Source organism: Liolophura sinensis, chromosome 7 (assembly GCF_032854445.1).
Source record: "Liolophura sinensis isolate JHLJ2023 chromosome 7, CUHK_Ljap_v2, whole genome shotgun sequence".
NCBI classification, from domain to species: Eukaryota; Metazoa; Mollusca; class Polyplacophora; order Chitonida; family Chitonidae; genus Liolophura; species Liolophura sinensis.
In genome coordinates, this window is record NC_088301.1 from 10,196,585 (window position 1) to 10,215,448 (window position 18,864).

Consider the following 18,864-nt stretch of genomic DNA (forward strand, 5'->3'; position numbering starts at 1 on the left):
GACATTTAAAAAAAAATGATACATATGATAAGAGGCGGTATTTCACCTGTTCCGTGTGTCATTTGCCGACTATCACGCTGCCGTTGCTGCTCTGGTTTTACTCTCCATATGTAGTTGTATTTTGTATTAAATATTCTTGCCACAAAAGTTTGAAACTGTTAGGAAAACCGCTGGAGAAGTTTTCACTGCTTCTCCACCAGTTTATTTCACTTTTGACGGCTAAAAACGACATCTCCTTATTACAGTTTTGAGAGTACGCAATTATTGTTGTTAAAAGCTATGGTTAGGTGGACCTTCTGTAAAATACGTTCAATAGAATGGATATGGCGATCGCATATGCCTTGTTTAATAGCGCAGTACCTACTGAGATCACATGTGTATATTTTTTAGAACAATAAAAGCACTTTATCTTTGCCACTAGGTCATACATGGCACTGGGAGTGGGCCCGTATCTTTCCGCCTGGATAACTTGATGCCTAACAGTAAATACCTACTCAGTGGGAAGATTAAACCGAATGGCAGCGGATACTGGAGCGACCCATATGACCTAGAGATTGAAACACAAGAAGCAGGTACAATCGTCTGAGACTGCCTGCGGGTGTTAAAGGTTCATGAAAAATAACTCTATAAGGACGAGCATGGTTATGAGGAAAATAAAGAAAAAATAATGAAATCTTAGGGACTTAGTTTATGTCTCAAAAGTCAGCCATCAGTGTTATAAATACTTTCTGTCAGTGGTCGAAAGTTTTCAGAAATGATGTCAATGTCGAACTTACCGGCTCAACAGCACCATCTGACCCCCCTCCCCACTTATGGTTCTTTCCCACCTCTCCATTGGGTGCCTGTAAAACGGTAAAGTCGCAACTGCAGGTTAGACCTCATCCCCGTGGCCTTTTGCAGATGTTAAAGCAATTTTACACCCCCCACCCCCACCCTCCACCGAAAACAAGGTTGGCAATTATTTGTGCTTTTATATATTAGGACTCACATTAAACTGTATATTTAGAAAGAAATTGGGATGTTATTGCTTGATTTGAAAGAGTTAAAACAACATCGATCCGGTGTGTCTAAAAATTATAGACTGTTTCAGAAAATTGGTATGAACCAGTAACAGATTAACTATATAGACCATCAGCGAAGCATCAGTTTTTGTTGTTGCTGTTGCTGACGTTCTTTATTCCAAAATGAATGACCATACTGAATAATTCTATGAGATGCTAAAGCTTCGAGGGAAAAACTTTAATGAATTGCGTTCATCTGTATATGCTAAAAACTTGATTCTGCGAAGAATCTTTTGTGTTTCGCAAATTCGCAATAGCGTTGATAAGTAAAGTAAAGTTGATATCGCCTTGCACTCGATTAGACCTCTGGCTAAGGGAATGGCCCTCATCAGTAACAACAGCAGTGTCGGAGCAACATCCCATATGGACCTGTTCGTTGCAGTTTGAAAAAAAGAAAATAATGGAAACTGTTTCATGTTGACAGCTCCGGAAAACAGACCATCCGAGGTGGCTTTCACTCAGTGCCGGGGAGACTCCCGGGACAAACGCCGTGTGGACGTATACTGGCAGGTACGACGAGATGTCATTGTTCACTCTGATCAGTCTTGTTGATCAAGGAGTATTGTCATGGCACTGTCCGTCCGTCCATCAATCTGTCTATCAGTCTGTCTGTTTGTCAGTCGGGTCTGTCTGTCTGTTCTCATTTTTGTGTATCTGTCCTCATTTTTGTGACCGTCATAACTCTGAACTTTTTAAAAGGACATTCAGGGATTTTTGTGGAAGTAATCATTGTGAGTCATATGTGCCCTATGAAGCCTTTTCAGGTCGAACGTTGTATTAATTTTGCATATTAATCAGCTTAATTTGTGTAATTAGAAGCATTTTTGTGACTGGTGCATGTATTAAAAGGAAGTTCATGGAGTTTTGCAGAAATAATCATTGTACCTTTTGGCCTTTCTCAAAACCATACTGACAATAATTAGCATATTAATCAGCTTCAGTTGGCAGAGCAGTTGTAACCGTCATATCTCTGGAAGTATTGAGTGGAAATTTATGAAGTTTTCTTGAAATCATCTAAAACATATTTACGGAGAAAGCTTCATTTCTGTAGAGCTATGTTTTAAGAAGCTTTTGATTAGTCCACTGAAACATACTATTTTATTGATTAACGTTTTTTCGCCTGAAATGAGTGCGACACCTTCACCGGTTGGGCCTGCGAGAGTTCCCTATTGCGTAAGCTCGTGATACATACATACCTCCCTTTTCATGGCTTATACCCCCTTGAGAAAGTGACAAAGTAAACGGTAATGTTTGCCTAAGTTCGATATGCTTTTATATTGAAATTAAGAATAGATACCTACAGTCAATGGAGGAAATCATCGAAGAGGAAAGTAAGCTATGTATTACGAAAATACGGAATAAACTCTGAAGCACATGAACAGACGGGTTCACTTTGTAGATGAGATTGGAAAGGGATTTGGAAATAGTGATGATTTGTGTGTGAGCGAGCAAGCGGGCTGCAAAATAGTTTCGCCTTTGCTTATTCAGCCTGCCTGACAGTCACTGTAAAGCCTTATCCAAGCGGATTTCCCTGTTATGTGATTCACAGTATCTGGACTCTATCTTTTCCAACGGGAAGATAACTCACTACAGGGCAAGAGTGACGTCATCAGCTGGCACGTGGACGAAGCAAACGACGGAACTCTTCTCACCGATGACCTTCGATGACCTTAACATGACTGACAACTATGATCTGGAGGTGGCGGCCTCCACGCTGGCAGGTTGGGGACCATACAGTTGGCCTGTCCAACTTTTGCCGCTTGACCAAGGTACACTCTTCACAAGGGGTTAATGTTCATCTTTAATACGCAGATCGTCACGACATGGATGTGGCGTTAAGTAATAATCAGTACTGTTTATTGTTGTAAACTTTGGCTACCTTCGGTTCGTCCAAGTGTGATTAATGTTACAGCTTTTAATGCTCTCTGACTGTTGGTAAGGGCTTTGTTGACCTTTGTAAATCTGTATTTCGCACGTGGGAAAGTTCATCAGTCAAATGTTGGTCTTTTGCCCTAAACCTCCGCTTTCCAGCACCGGTTAAACTGGCCACCATCATACAAAGTATGACGTCAAATAACAATCAGGATCCGATACGTGTGACCAATTGCTCACACTGTCCTCACTGTTCAGGGTTTGCCACTCTATACCTTAGGCTTTCATGTATAGTTAAATTCCATATATTTCATACCGTTGCCAAATCTTTTAGGTTATCTGTCCTGTATTGAAAATGAGAACAGAATTTTAGGGGGTGAAGTGGAACCGGGTCCCGCGTCATTCTTTTCATTTTCAAATTTATACTAACAAGATACTTCAAATAATATATGAGTTACTCCATTAATAAATTCCGTTTTTTCATTTCTTAATTTTCTGTGGCGAAAAGAAGGTGTCATTCTTTTCGTTTTCAGATTTATACTTACAAGAAACTTCAAATAGTACATGACATATTCCACCATTAGACTAGCATATCCATTGCTCAAGAAACCAATTTTGGTCGATTGTGATCAACTTCTGAGCTCACACCTGATCATCCTACCCTTCTATAAACCAGAGATAAACTTTAGACAAATCAAGGAAAGATCATGGTATATTTCTGTTTCGGAAACAAAAGCTCAAACTACACGCTGCAGAATACCTTCCACGATATGTATCCCCCTTATTTTGTGAGATTTCAGTTCGAGTGTTGATGGCAGACGATGGAAAAACCAGATCGTCTTCACCATTTATAGCATTTATCAAGAATTGCACATTGCGGCAATAGGCAGAGGAGATGTTAATCTGGGACTAGACAGATTGATTGATTGATTGATTGGTGTTTTATGCCGAGCTCAAGTTTTTTTCACTCATGTAAGATCTTTCAGGTTTATGGGTGGCAGCAAGCGTAGTGCTGGAAGTAAACCGTCAGCCTTCGACATGTTTATGGGTGACAGAAAGCGTAGTGCTGGAAGTAAACCGTCAGCCTTCGACATGTCTATGGGTGGCAGGAAGCGTAGTGCCGGAAGTAAACTGTCAACCTTCGACATGTTTATGGGTGGCAGGAAGCGTAGTGCCGGAAGTAAACTGTCAACCTTCGACATGTTTATGGGTGGCAGGAAGCGTAGTGCCGGAAGTAAACCGTCAACCTTCGACATGTTTATGGGTGGCAGGAAGCGTTGTACCGGAAGTAAACCGTCAGCCTTCGAATTGTTTCTGCGTGACAGAGCTGGGTTCCAACACGTGACCACATTGGTCAAGATATTGACAATCGCTGTGATCCAGCGCTGAAAAATACAATCGGTGCCAGCAAGGGAACACCTTATTGACATGGTGACAAAAGGCGAGGAGCATTGTATGTGATTTTATTTTATATATAAGAAAACTATATCTCTAGGATGTATCTTGCAGAGTTACCACTGGCCGCTGATGTCATAGCGGAGAGCGAGACTGATGAAGACGGTGGCGTCAGTGTGAATGTCTCCTGGACATCGCCCAGTGCCAGTCAGGCTTCGCATGCCAAAGTCTATGTCTGCTCCGGTCACATCGAAAGACCGATGGATGTCTTTCTAGCGAAGTGTGAGGTAAGTCTGAGGTGAAACTAAGCTGAATTTTAGGCTGGGTACACCCATTAAATCGTCACCAGAATATGCCTACTCAGTCCAATCTTCAGCGGAGATTCTGTATTTATTTAAAAGGAGAGAAAAAATAAAAATTAAAAAGTTCACATGAAAGAGTGCGGAAAGTTAGTTGTAAATGTGGTCTTCAAAATTTTTTTTTCGATTTTTCTTTAAAGAGAATAGACACCTGAAAATAATTTTTGTTCGGAGGTATTTGGGACTACCTTTTGTATATTTATTTATTTATTTTTTTTTTTGATTGGTGTTTTACGTCGTAATCAAGAATATTTCACTTATACGACGGCGGACAGCATCTTGGGGGGAAGAAGCCGGGGGAAACCCACGACCATCCGCAGGTTGTTGCAAGACCTTCCCAAGCTAGCCTTTTCGTATATACTGTCTTTGTGTCATAAATTATAAATGAGTATGTAACACATTTTAAGAAGATATTTGAACTAGAATTTGGTCTTTTTAGATAACAGATATGTTTATCTTGGATTTTGATCATATTTAAATTTTTAATATATTTGGATGTAAATAACAACTAAACTAAATTTTTTTGACATGCATCACATCCTTATTTAGAACATTATTGTACAAAGGCGATAAATGCCAAGAGGTGGTCCGAAATACCCACCATACAAAAATATTTTCAAATACCCTTTTATCCTGAAAGCAAAAATCGAAAAATATTAAAAACCATATTTGTAAACAAGTTTTCGCGCTCTTTCATCTGATTTTGGCATAATTTATATGTTTTCTTCTCCTTTGAAGAGAAAGAGGTCAGCTACAAGGTAAATTTTATAGCATTTTGATTTATACCCATTCCTGGCGGCATCTATTCCATCTGGGGTCATTTGAATAGGAAATTGGTGTGCAATAAAATGTCACCGCAAGCGAAACTACATGTAGGAACAATATTGGTTGCACCATTTGGGAATACGATACAAATACATGTACGATAAATACGATACAAAGTGGAGGCATGCTATATACACAGAGTGTCAGATATGAAATATTTTCAACGGGTCCTACACGAGTCCTCATGCACCTTGTCTAGCTCGTCGATAGACGAGATGAAACTCTTAGAAGCTAGTCAAAATCTCTTTCACTTACGTCCATAAATCTAAGTTTCGTGTTTTCAGGGAGACATACGTACCGAGGACGTCGAGATGTCAACAGAGACCTCCAGACACTGGCTTGACGTCAGGATTAGATCGGACCGTGACGTCGTGATCGGTGTGGCACTGAATATAAGTGGTGTCAGCGGTGGGATCACGTGGGCGGAGTGCTTGGCGGACAGAAACACAGGTGAGTCTGGACATCTGTGTTACAGGGATGGATTCTTAACAGTGCCGGGGCCTAAGTTAATCGTTTCAGATTCGTATTATAATGACAGAAGCCGGGCACTTTTGTTTCCCCCATCCATAACAACCGACTTGCAACCATTCTATAAATGAATAATTCTTGAGTATCTCACAACAACCAAACCAAACTAAACCAACGACAGAAGATATTTGTTTGATTTTTTTTTTTGATTGGTGTTTTACGCCGTACTCAAGAATATTTCACTTATACGACGGCGGCCAGCATTATGGTGGGTGGAAACCGGGCACAGCCCGGGGGAAACCCACGACCATCCGCACGTTGCTGGGAGACCTTCCCACGTACGGCCGGAGAGGAAGGCAGCATGGGCTGGTCTTGAACTCACAGCGACCGCATTGGTGAGAGGCTTCTGGGTCATTACGCTGCGCTAGCGCGCTAACCGACTGAGCCACGGAGGCCCCAATATTTGTTTGATACTGGTTGAATCGTGCCTTTCAAACAAACGATACATTATATATAATATCCAATTCCGAGTAATGTGTGCCATTTGGGAAATTCATTGTGCTTTTCATTTTATCTAATAAACTTAATTTTTATAGCCACTTATGTCCTATAACGTGCATGATAAAATTGGCACCTGGTTACATAGAAAACTTAACTTTTATCTCCACTATTCATATTTAGCAGTTGATGTAGCTTTTGTGAATTGAATATGGTGTGTTTTCCTTTGCTCTAGGATATATTGGTTGAGGTACAGAAGAATGCATAGAAGAAGAACGTGTGAAAGTAGAAACACACATAAAGTCAAAGCAGTTCGTTCTTCACACGGCGAGAGTAAGCCTTGGTGAAATGGGCTATAATGCAGGTGTCGGTGAAGACAACGGTTCGCAATTCACAGTTAGCTACTCCATGGGGAGGAGCTCTTAATTTCATTGAATGAAATTTCTTTCTAGAACCGAGCCAGATGAGAGGAGTGAGCGTCCTGGATGTGGAGACCAATGCTGCGGTGGTTCAGTGGAATATGATGTCATGTGAGGTTCAGATCAGGGGTTATCAGATTAGCTATTGGCCAGTGACAGACACAAGCAAACAGGACTGTGAGGACGGTAAGTGACCTAAATAGGCAACACCCAACAGCATGGTGTATTCTACCACAGCTTCCTGCATTCTAGACGATCTTAATGTCTTATTATTCTGGATATGTTAATGTTTAAGGGGTGAGGTGGAACAGAGTCCCGGGTCATTCTTTTCATTATCAACTTTATACTATTAAGAAACTTCATATAATATAGTTATTCTACCATTAATTAATTCCGTTTTTTTATTTCTTAATTTTCTGTGTCAAAGAGAACGTGTCATTCCTTTCATTTTCAAATTTATACTTACAAGAAACTTCAAATATTGTATGACATATTCTACCATTGATAAAATTCCATTTTTTTCATTTCTTAATTTTCTGTGGTGAAGTGGGACACGTTTCTGCGTCATTCTTTTCATTTTCAAATTTATACTAACAAGAAATTTCAAATAATATATGAGGTATTCTATCATTAATAAAATTTCATTCCTTAGTTTTCAGGAGTTTTCCGAATTACATGACCTTGAAAAATACATTAATTCACGTTTAACATTGTCCTTCAGTATGTCACATTATGGTACATGTTATCGTCCTTAATTTAACTACGCTCCCCTTCTTACCCCGAAGGTATCAAACAAGACTTCCGCGGTGGGAGAAAAACATTGAAAGCTCGCCTAAACAACTTGGACGAAGCAACCAAGTATACCATGTGCGCCAGAGCATTGACCGCTAGTGGAAAGTATGCCCCATGGAGTGAGACGTTCCTAGGGGAGACAATCACGCCACGTAATGCTTCCTTTTTATAATGTTTTCATTGATAAGTTCGTGCAAAGCAGTTGGAATCAGTATCGAGCATTACTTTGATTATTTGTTTTGTTGCTCTTTATGTGACTGTATAACTGCAGGTACATTTATTTGCAAAACAAATCTGACCAGTTTGTAGCTGATCTCCAGCAGGTGTTCCTATTAGGGTTACTATCTACAAGAGTATGGTAGTTGTTTTCCTTGTCCTTAACATTTTTCCATGACCATCCTGCGTTCTCAAATGATTAATCTCCTTGAAAGGCGACAGAAAATGTAAGATATGTAAGTTCGATTTGCGAGGTTCAGCAGCAAGCATTAGTACAGTTTTGGTGAATCAATGACACATGGATAAAAACAACGTTGACCTACTTAGTCAAGATGGCCATCGAGGCATTTGTAGGGCGGCCTCGATCTGGCGTTATAGGGCATCCGGCCTCGGACCCCCATTAATTTTCCATAAGCGACAATGTTAACGTCTAGCGCTGTAGCTCAGTCCCAAACATTCCGTGGCCAATAAGCTTTGGGGTATACCTGGCCCAGCCTGTGAGAAAGAAGCCATAAAAATCTTGACATAGGTTGACCGTCAAAATCTGGACCTTTTCATGCCGGCAGCTGGGAGGCGTGCCTAGCAACGCCAAGGGGACGTCACTCGCAGCCTCATCACTACCTCACACCTTGTGTCCTCTCGCCCAGAATTTCAAACTTTCATCAAAAAAGCTCATACCTCCTCAAAGTTTAGACAGTTTCCAGCATTTTAATACCAAGCATGCACCTGTGCACCAAAAATGGACGCCTGGGAGCAAAAAAAGACTTTATACCCTAAAATTCACAGAACTACAATCGTCCCTACCGAAAAACGGAAGTTGTAATGGGGGTCTGTGTCCATCCTCGTTCTGACGTTACAGCCTCGATTTGGCGTTATAGCGCATCCTTGATCAGGCGCGCAGCGTTAACAAGTAGCCAGTTTTTTCAGTGGTCTGGATTTAGAGTTGAAATTTAAATCAGATGTTCAGTGTCAAGGTTTTGTTTTATTTTAGCTTTAGACGTTTTTTGGTTTTACATATATTCTACTCTACATGCATCTTTTTATTGTCCCATTCTGTGTGATTGCCACACCATTTACAGACTGATATTCTTAAGGACGGCGAAAAACACCATTCAGCTAAATAAATAAATAAATAAATAAGTGTAAAAATTTTAGTGGGAAAGAATTATTCCTTGTTGTATTAGCTTAAAGTTTCTGACATGCTATTTTGTGCTCTGCTTGTAGCGCCGGTGTTGATGATAAGTCTAGCGTCTGTGGCAGTGGTGCTTCTGATTTTGTGTATTATAGGGGTGGGTGGGTGAGTATATTTATGTGGTTTAATTGTTATTCAAATTTATGTCAAACATTTTAAGGATAAAACTGATACTTCACAAAATAAAGAAAAAACGGAGCTGGTTACATTGATAACCTATTCCTTCGAGTAAATCTTAACACGAATAAAAAAAGTTTGTCATTTTGCTAAAAATGCTGTCTTAAACTTGTAACTAGATTTTAATTTTTATATCTAATTTTTTTTATTATTTATTCTTTAAATTAACTTGTTTGAGGTTCTGTATAAATTCCAGGGCACGTTGTTACATCCAAAAACAAATTGCTGTTCAAAGCGTACCCGAAGTGCAGATTGAAGAGGTAAGTTGTATCAGCGAGTTTTTTAAGTATCCTCAAGAGGCCTCCATACAAAATGTATTATGCCTTCGGCCGTCATTATATTGTATATTACATATACTGTCACCATGTATATTATATCTATTATCAGCATATCATACCAACTGTCATCAACATTATACTGTATATTACGTCTGCTCCAACTATTACACTGTAGAGTATGTCTACTACCGTTATAAAACTGTGTGTTACGTCCTCTGTAACTACTACACTATATATTAATCCTAGCTTCCATTATTACATTGTGTAATACGTTTTCTGTCTTCATTACGCTGTATATTAGGTCTCCTACCTTAATTGCACTCTATATTACATTTACTACCACCATTACAATCTGTATTGCATTTTCTACCACCATTACACTCTGTATTACCTTTCTTACCACCATTATACTCTGCATTACATTTACTATAACCATTACAATTTGTATTATATTTACTACCACCATTACACTGCGTATTACATTTACTACCACCATTACAATCTGTGTCACATTTACTACCACCATTACACTCTGTATTACCTTACTTACCACCATTATACTCTGCATTACATTTACTACAACCATTACAACCTGTATTATATTTACTGCCACCATTACACTGTATATTACATTTACTACCACCATTACAATCTGTATTACATTTACTACCACCATTACACTCTGTATTACTTTCTTACCACCATTATACTCTGCATCACATTTACTACAACCATTACAACCTGTATTATATTTACTGCCACCATTACACTGTGTATTACATTTACTATCACCATTACAATCTGTATTACATTTACTACCACCATTACACTCTGTATTCCTTTCTTACCACCATTATACTCTGCATTACATTTACTACAACCATTACAACTTGTATTATATTTACTGCCACCATTACACTGTGTATTACATTTACTATCACCATTACACTGTGTATTACGTTTACTATCACCATTACCCTGGTGTATTTGGTGTGCTATCAGCATTACCCTGTGTATTACGTCTGCTACCATGATCATACTGGTGCCATCGATCTGCAGCAAAAGAAAATGAACTCAACCTTGCAAATAAACCCTACATTTGGAAGGATTTGGTTAATGTTGCTGCTCGTTTAGACTCTAAGTGTATAGTTATGCATATCAGTCATAGTCATATCAGTAAGGTCACAGTAGGGATATCAGAGGAATTTAACCTGGATTCGAACCTACGACCTTACTGAACTTGGGGTAAATCAAGTCTTTGTTTTTTTAATGACCACAGTTTGGTGCTTTGAGTAATTCTAAACGAGTGGCGTCTAATAGATTGCTATTAACATCACCGCGCAAAGGTTGCTACTTTTGCAGCATTTACATGAACAGTTAAGAGGTAATCTGGCGTAAATTGACACGAGGTCATAATGTACATTGTTGTTCCTTTCCAGACCACTCAGAATTACACTTATGACGATTACACAACCGTAGATGGATACGAAGCGACCCCAGCACCAGGGGACAACCAAGTAAGGGTCATTTTGCCAAAGCCCTTTTCAATCCATACGTCAAATCCAACATTCGTATCTAGTACTCTGCAACCAAAAGGGGAGCTCCAAACTCGATAATCAACGGCATAAGATTTAATTTGTATGAATGCATGCTTGGCAGATTTACCAAGGTTTATAACTTTTGGTCGTACTTGGGAAGGTCTGACAGCAACCTGCGGATGGTCATGGGTTTCTTCTGGGCTCTGCCCGTTTTTCTCCCACCATAATGCTGCCAGCCGTCGTAAGTGAAATATTATTGAATACGGCGAAAAACACCAATCCAGTATAGAAATAAATATATAACTTTTAATAAGTTTTTATTCTCATTAGTAAATGAATGGCTTGATTAGGTTGATAGAACATGTAACTGCTTTAGGCTAATCCAGCTCGAGTCCAAGCTGGGCTGATCATTGTTCTCTTGTAACATATGAGAACTACGGTATCAGTTGGCCCGTCATCGCAAAGTAGGAATGAAGAATAGATTTTACAGCTGGGGCTAGAACTTCTTTAGGTTGGAAAGGAGTTTTTGTGAGGAAATGAATGGTTATCAAACACTCATGAAAAGACACTTTCTCTTGTGTTTTTCTAGGCGGGTGCTAAACGTGACAGCGGCCATGGATCAATGTCCAGAAGTAGTGAGTCTAGCACCGAATCCTGTCAGCCTGCCGCGGGTACCCGGGAACATTCATCCTCGGCTGAGTCTACAGCTGCCGTGCGACTACCGCGTACAGAAGCGGTACAAGCCACGGTCAGACAGACGTGTAGAGACAGGGTCACCCAGTCGAGAGATGAGGAAACAGAAGCGGCTAATCTCCTCCCTAGCAGTGGTTATGTTCTCGAGACAAGTTTGCGCAAGACCGAGCATCAGCCCATGCCCCAGGCTTGTCTCTCCGACGAGTCAAGGGAGACAACACGGTTGCTCGCTCCTTCGGCGAAGGATGAGGGTTCCCTGCATGGTGGAACCTGTGCAGATGTCTATGACTGCAGACCTAATGACCTGGCTTACGTTCAGATCGGAAGCAATCTATACACAGAGGGGAATCTTTCGGACGATGAGAATTTGATGAACAACGTCATTCCTTGTGCCAGCTTTACTGCGAATGAAATTTGTGAGCAAAGAAAGGGAGGTGACTCTGACAGTGATGTTGACACTGCCTGGCATCGTGGCGAGCGTAGACTCCATTCAAGGCCAGAGTTAACCGATAATCTGATCCCAAGCAGGGGAGATAACTCTAGTGACCGTGCTGAAGCAGGAGCCTACTGTAGATTTGATACAAATGTATACGCACCAAGCAGTTCAGGGGGTGGAATGGATTCCTACTCTAGATTTATGGAAGAGTCTTTGGGAGACGCAGACTTTCACAGAAACGAAATACACGCTGCAACAAATTCCTCTGACACTATGGAGTCATACTCAAGGTTCGGTGCTTGTCCTGTCATTAACTCCCGGTCAAATTCCAGCAATTCGGCTTTTTCTTCAAACAGCATGGCTAGTGCACATTTCGAACAGGAGGGTGGGGACAAAATCCCATCAGGTGTGTTGACGTACGGTCCCTCTACTTCATCCAACTGCGCTGACAATGGAATTGCTCCATATTCCAGATTGAGAAGAGATTTTGAAATATCTGCTGACTCTGACACACCACGCATGCACTCCAATAGATGGAATGGACAAGCAGTTCAACTGCCCACTGACACATGTTTTACCCAAGATGCCACTGGTATCTCCAGCAATTCTGAACGAGGTATTGGCTGCTACACTCGATTTGACAAACACCCAATCGGAACGCCAAGAGCAACAACATCAACAACACCTGCAAACGTCAACGACTTGGCCAGTGGACATAACGACGAAGCACAGTCTTCTTGTGAACAAACCAGACTTTCAAATACCCGGCCTCCAACTTCAGATAACGACGAGTGGCCCTCAGATAGCCAGAGTCATTCTTTGGGTAATCCACCACGTTTTTCTGGCTACCCACGTCTTCCTCTTGAATGCCGAGGCCAGAAATCTGCTTACCAACCTCATCCGCCTGAACCTCATAACTACCACATCCAACATCAAACTTCCTCACAATACGAACGTCAGACTTCTGGAATTCAGGCTCAACCTTCTGGAAATCAGGTTCAACCTTCTGGAAATCAGGCTCAAACTTCTGGAAATCAGACTCAAACTCCTGACAACCAACGTCAACCCTCATCACAATACGGACGTCATACTCCTGGAATTCAGGCTCAACCTTCGGACTACCAACCTCACCCTTTTGACTACCAGCTTGACCCATCTGAATACCATTGTTACCCTTCTGACTACCAGCGTCACCCATCTGAATACCAACGTCACCCTCCTAACTATCAACGACACTCATCGAACTATCAGCATAACCCTTCTGACTACCAGCGTCACCCATCTGAATACCAATGTCACCCCTCTGACTACCAGCGTCAACCGTCTGAATACCAACGTCACCCTTTTGGCTATCAACGTCACTCATCGAGCTTTCTGCGTCACCCTTCTGACTACCAGCGTCGCCCGTCTGAATATCAACGTCACCCATCTGAAGACCAACATCATCCTTCTGAATACCAGCGTCACCCATCTGACTATCAACGTCACTTATTGAACTATCAACCTCACCCATCGGACTACCAGCGTCACCAATCTGAATGCCAACGTCACCCTCCTGACTACCAGCCTCGCCAATCTGAATACCATCGTCACCCTTCTGAATACCAGCGTCACCCACCTGACTATCAATGTCACTTATCGAACTATCAACCTCATGCATCGGACTACCAGCGTCACCTATCTGAATGCCAACGTCACCTTTCTGACTACCAGCGTCACCCATCGGACTATCAACCTCACCCATCGGACTATCAACCTCACCCATCGGAATTCGAACGTCACTCATCGGAATACGAACGTCACCAATCGGAATACGAACATCAACCATCTGACTTTCAATATCACTCATCAGACTTTCAGCGTCTCCCATCTGACTCTCAGTGTCCCCCATTTGAATACCAAGGTCAACTTTATGACTGCGAGCGCCAACCTCGTGACCACCCACGTCAGCTTTCTGCACCACGACGTCAACTTTATGATAACCAACATGACCCATCAGACTACAAGCGCCAGCGACCATCCTCTGACTACCAGCGTCATGCTTCAGAACACCAACCCGAAGCCTCAGAGCATCATAGTCAACAGTCAGCTGATTATCCGAGTTCGTATAGTCGATTTTCAGCATGTCGTGAAGTCACTACAGCAAATCAGCCTCAGGTTTATGTGGATTTGAACGTTACAAAAGACAATCCAAAAAATGCGGATAGGACTTCTGTTAAACTGGAGAAGGGCGGAAATGTGCTTTATTCAGCCTGCGACGTACCGATAAGCAAAAACATTGCTCATTTCGGCGCATTCGCAGCACAAGATCTCAACTGTAACAACAGGAGAGATCATAAAGGCGGAGAAATGTTTATTGACGATCTTAATTTTGATATCCTTGATTTTGACCATTTTCTCCAAGACAGTACAGTTGAGGGCGTCATGGGTGATAACGAGAGCATTACAGTAGGGGGTGGCGAGAACAGTGCTGTAGGCGGCGATGGAAGGAGTGCTGTGGGCGTTGGCGGGAGCATTGCTTCAGGCGGTGGCAGGAGCATTACTTTAGGCGGTTGTGGGAGCATTGCTTCAGGCGATTGTGAAAACTTTGCTTCATGCGGTTGTGTGAACATTGCTTCAGGCGGTAACAGAAGCAGTACACTAAGTGACAGTTCCTCGAACTGCCCGTCAGGAGACAATGCAAATAGCGTTTGGGTTCAAAGCTCGAGGCCTTCGTCACCTACAGCGAAAGACAACTACTGCGTTAAAGAAACTGTACTTTAAATTGAGCGTAAAGTCTGCCACTGTATATACATAGAAAAAAAGGAAATATGGCGAAGGTGTCACAGAAAAAATATTTTCAAAAATTATAACGCTTTGAAAGCCGACAGGTTGTAATTCAGTATTGGGGATATGTCACAATTCATTCTCAGTAGCCATTTCGTAAAAGCCCTTAAAGCTTGGCCAGTCACTACCGTTGAAAGCGCCACGTGACTATTGGCTGTAATGTCAGCTCTTGATAGTTAGTGTGGCTTCCGACCGTAGGTAGCCTCTCATCAATGCAACAAATTACAACAGGTTTATTATGACACTATCTCCTCCATATCTACAGGAAAGTGTCTATTCTAAATGAGGGCCTGCTATACTCTGTAAATTCCCTGACATGAGTACAACCAGCTAACACTGACCGTCGTGCAGGACGAAAACGAACAGGGTCACTTGTTCTCACAAAGATCGTCCGGACAGACTGCCAAACTCAAAAGAAGATCCGTTGTTTGAAAACGGATGGAGAACTGAAACTTTTTAGTTGGGTATCTGGCGTTTTCTTTTGCGTTTTTTATCTCGCCCCATTACTTAATGTCGATAGTACAAGAGGGCTCCTCTTGATAGCTATAGTGAGTGAGTGAGTGAGTGAGTGAGTGGGGTTTAACGTCGTACTTAACAATTTTTCAGTCATATGACGACGAAGGAATCCTTAGAGTGTATGTAATGTGCCTCCTTGTTGCATGACGGATTTCTACCACTCTTTTATCTAGTGCTGCTTCACTGAGACGGATTACCGAAGGCAAGTAAGGCGCCCTGGCTTAGCCGTTATACTGATACCGGTCAACCAGTCGTTGCACTATCGCTTTCATGCTGAACACCAAGCGAGGAAGATACAGCTTCCTCTTTTAAGGTCTTAGGTGTGAAACGACCCAGGATTGATCCTGGATCTACCGCTCCCGAAGCGACTAGTAAATAGTTAAAAGGAAACTATAATACTATAATACAGTTATCGGACCCTTGCCTATTCGGCTATTAGAATTGGTGGTCTTGCCTTCGCCGATTGGCCCGTCACCCAGTGAAGTCACAGGTTCGAATCCAGATCTCGCTTGTTTGGCTGACAGTTTAAGTCAGTGAGTTTGTCAGGTAATTGACGAAGGGTTTACTCCGGCCACTTTGCTTTCCTCCATAAGCCTGACACCCGAATAAGTGAAAATGTTTTTTGAGTACGCCATTCAGTCATGTAAATAAGTGATCGACTGGCGAGAAATTGTGGAGCTCACTTCCATTGTAGTTACTGATGTGCTTAATCATATTTATGTGAACTCAGCTATCACTCCTGCAAATTTATGTCTTTCATAGTAAAAATTCACGTTATGTTAACACTTCATGTAAAGTTATATACATTTCTCTATAGTGGAACTGAATTTGTATTTGGTCTAATAAAGATATGTATGAACGCTATATTGTATGATCTGAATGTATTATTTTTCGTTCTGTTATTCACAACTAGGCCCCTATGCGGTCAAAAAAGGGCAAATTCTGGTCATACAGAGCATGCGTCGCTCTCCACCTTTCGTTTTACATGACTGCCACCAATAGACAAGCTTAACCTTTGGAACCTGTGAGACACACGTAGGCTTCATGAGATTTAGCCTCATCACTTGTGTCCTCGCGTAGAACTATTTAATTAGCCATCATCAATAAAATTGTTTTAGGTGTAGGGTAGAATCATGTTATACATACTTTAGATAAAGGGAATGCATCCGTACTAATTGTTTATGTTTTTGACATCACTTCCTGACTCATCACCGTGATCCCAGTGACCTCAGCGTTGTTCAAGATTTCTAAACAATATTTGCTATTGATGGAAGTGATGTAAAGCGAAAGAGCGACGCATGTGGTGTAAGGAGTATTGTTTTTCGTGATACATGATTACTACTTCACCAGTTTACCCACAAACCGTCACCACATACATGAACAAATGACTATAGATACCTTGGTCCGAATGGATGGATATACCACATCCAATGTCTCACCACCCCTTCCCCTGACAACATCACTTTGATTCCCGGTGAAAGCCGTTGTGACGTCATGACGTCACAGAACAATTGGATATTTGTAATCAGTATGTGGGACATCCGGTTGACACACTTGCAGCAATATTGATTAGGACTAATCAAGTGAGTGTTCTTGATTGACAGTTCGGAAAGGTCTATCCGCTTTGGCGAGAGAGATTCCTCCCTGGTAATCTTGGTACATATAATTCAGCATTAAGTCGCGTTCACACGATGCGATTTCTCGAATGATCTTGTCGAATTCGATAAGTGGAAGGAAAATTGGACAAGCCTAGTTCGTGACTTGTTCATATAGCTAGTGTGGCGATCTTATTCAACATATATGAATATAATATGTATATGCATAGAATATACATCCTTTAGCACTGGAATAGCAGTCCATATTCATTTACCAGGATGTTGTAAGTAAATAAAGTTAGATAAGGGTAGGGAGTGAGCGAAATAAGCAGGGAACAAAGAAATACCGTAGGGACGGAGCACAGAATGAAAAAAAACTCCAGAATAACGGTAATGATCCAAATTAGGAATAGAAGCGACCACACCAGATGACAAGTGGACGTTCATGTCGCTGATGTCGATGATGTCGCTGCCATGCACCACCCATGTTGGCCCATCTATATGTGTTCCTCTTTTGAGAAATCATAGTTAACGAAGTCAAATTAAAAATTCTTCCTCTTGTTGACAAGAAATCCTGCTCTTTATGAGGGGAGGGGGGGAGGGGAAAGGGCAAAATGAAGCGACTTCAGTCTGATACTGGGTATTTTGTGCTGTTTGTGAAATGTACTTTGTCATTTTCTTTGGGTCATGTAATATCTCTTTTATCTATACTCCATTGTGAAATTAATAATCAAACTTTGTACGGCGGTGTAAAACACCAGTGAATAAATGGGATTTTGATGTGATATGAACCTAGCTAGGTTTAGCCATGGTCATGGTCCGTAAATGTTTGCCCTACTTTGTCAGTTCCTCCTCCGGAATGTGCCCATATACAAACATGACCCAGATTGTGCCAAGACTGACCATCGTGAAGGCAAACAGAGCACCAGAACAGAGTGGTAATCCAAAGCAAACACACAGAGGGTGTCGGTACCTTCTGGGTGTCTGCGTACCCTTTATGTCGTATATCCACTGGGTGCATACCCAATCCCTTTTTTGTTGTGTTTTTAGGGAGAGGATATATCAATGGTCATCTAACGTCTCTTCCGTACACATTGTCTACAAGGCCATTCGTTTTTCATGGATAACGTCCTGTTATTTTGCATTGGAGAGTTGCCAAAGTCACCAGTCTGTAAGGGTAATTCTTTTTGAGGCAAAAGACACGGTAGCATAAATTGTATTTCATTCTTTAATCAGTTGCTTAAATCATATTGGATGATATCGAGTACTTATATCACATATCTAATCCAGACGAAGAAGATTGTTCAGCAAATGGAATCTTTCAATTTACGATCTAAGGCCATCTATTCCTTAAGTCAGGGGTTGCAAAAACACAAATATAAGAGCCATGGATATACTAACCTGTATCCTCCCCTTCCTGCGCTCCCGCCCTCGACCACTATAGTCCGTCGTTAGTTATACGCACCTTATCACATATTTATATATCATATCTAAGGCAATTGACAATCTCCACGTTTGTAATAAAGATATTGCTCTTCGAGTCAGAGTCAAGTAAGGCACACGATTACAGCTCAGTCAACAACCTTACGCGTGTTTCACCCAACCCACCGTATACGCCAACATGTACATATAGCACCCTGTCTCACTAGCCCTGTACTCAGTGGTGTGGGGAGTACTTAGGCCTGAGACCCCTGCTAAGATGTATGTA

At 41.4% G+C, this 18,864-nt stretch overlaps 1 protein-coding gene across 2 annotated transcripts in view; it reads left to right on the forward strand.

Moving 5' to 3' along the window:
- Positions 1-16,417, forward strand: part of LOC135471276 (uncharacterized) — a 33,734-nt gene extending 17,317 nt beyond the window's left edge. For both annotated transcript variants that reach the window (XM_064750442.1, XM_064750443.1), the window contains exons 7-17: positions 422-572; positions 1,486-1,571; positions 2,611-2,830; positions 4,443-4,615; positions 5,797-5,962; positions 6,931-7,083; positions 7,683-7,841; positions 9,130-9,202; positions 9,471-9,534; positions 10,992-11,069; positions 11,680-16,417. In XM_064750442.1, coding sequence (XP_064606512.1) covers positions 422-572; positions 1,486-1,571; positions 2,611-2,830; positions 4,443-4,615; positions 5,797-5,962; positions 6,931-7,083; positions 7,683-7,841; positions 9,130-9,202; positions 9,471-9,534; positions 10,992-11,069; positions 11,680-14,982 — 4,626 coding nt within the window. In that variant the 3' untranslated portion in view covers positions 14,983-16,417. The remainder of the gene's footprint in view (positions 1-421; positions 573-1,485; positions 1,572-2,610; positions 2,831-4,442; positions 4,616-5,796; positions 5,963-6,930; positions 7,084-7,682; positions 7,842-9,129; positions 9,203-9,470; positions 9,535-10,991; positions 11,070-11,679) is intronic.
- Positions 16,418-18,864: the final 2,447 nt, after the last annotated feature.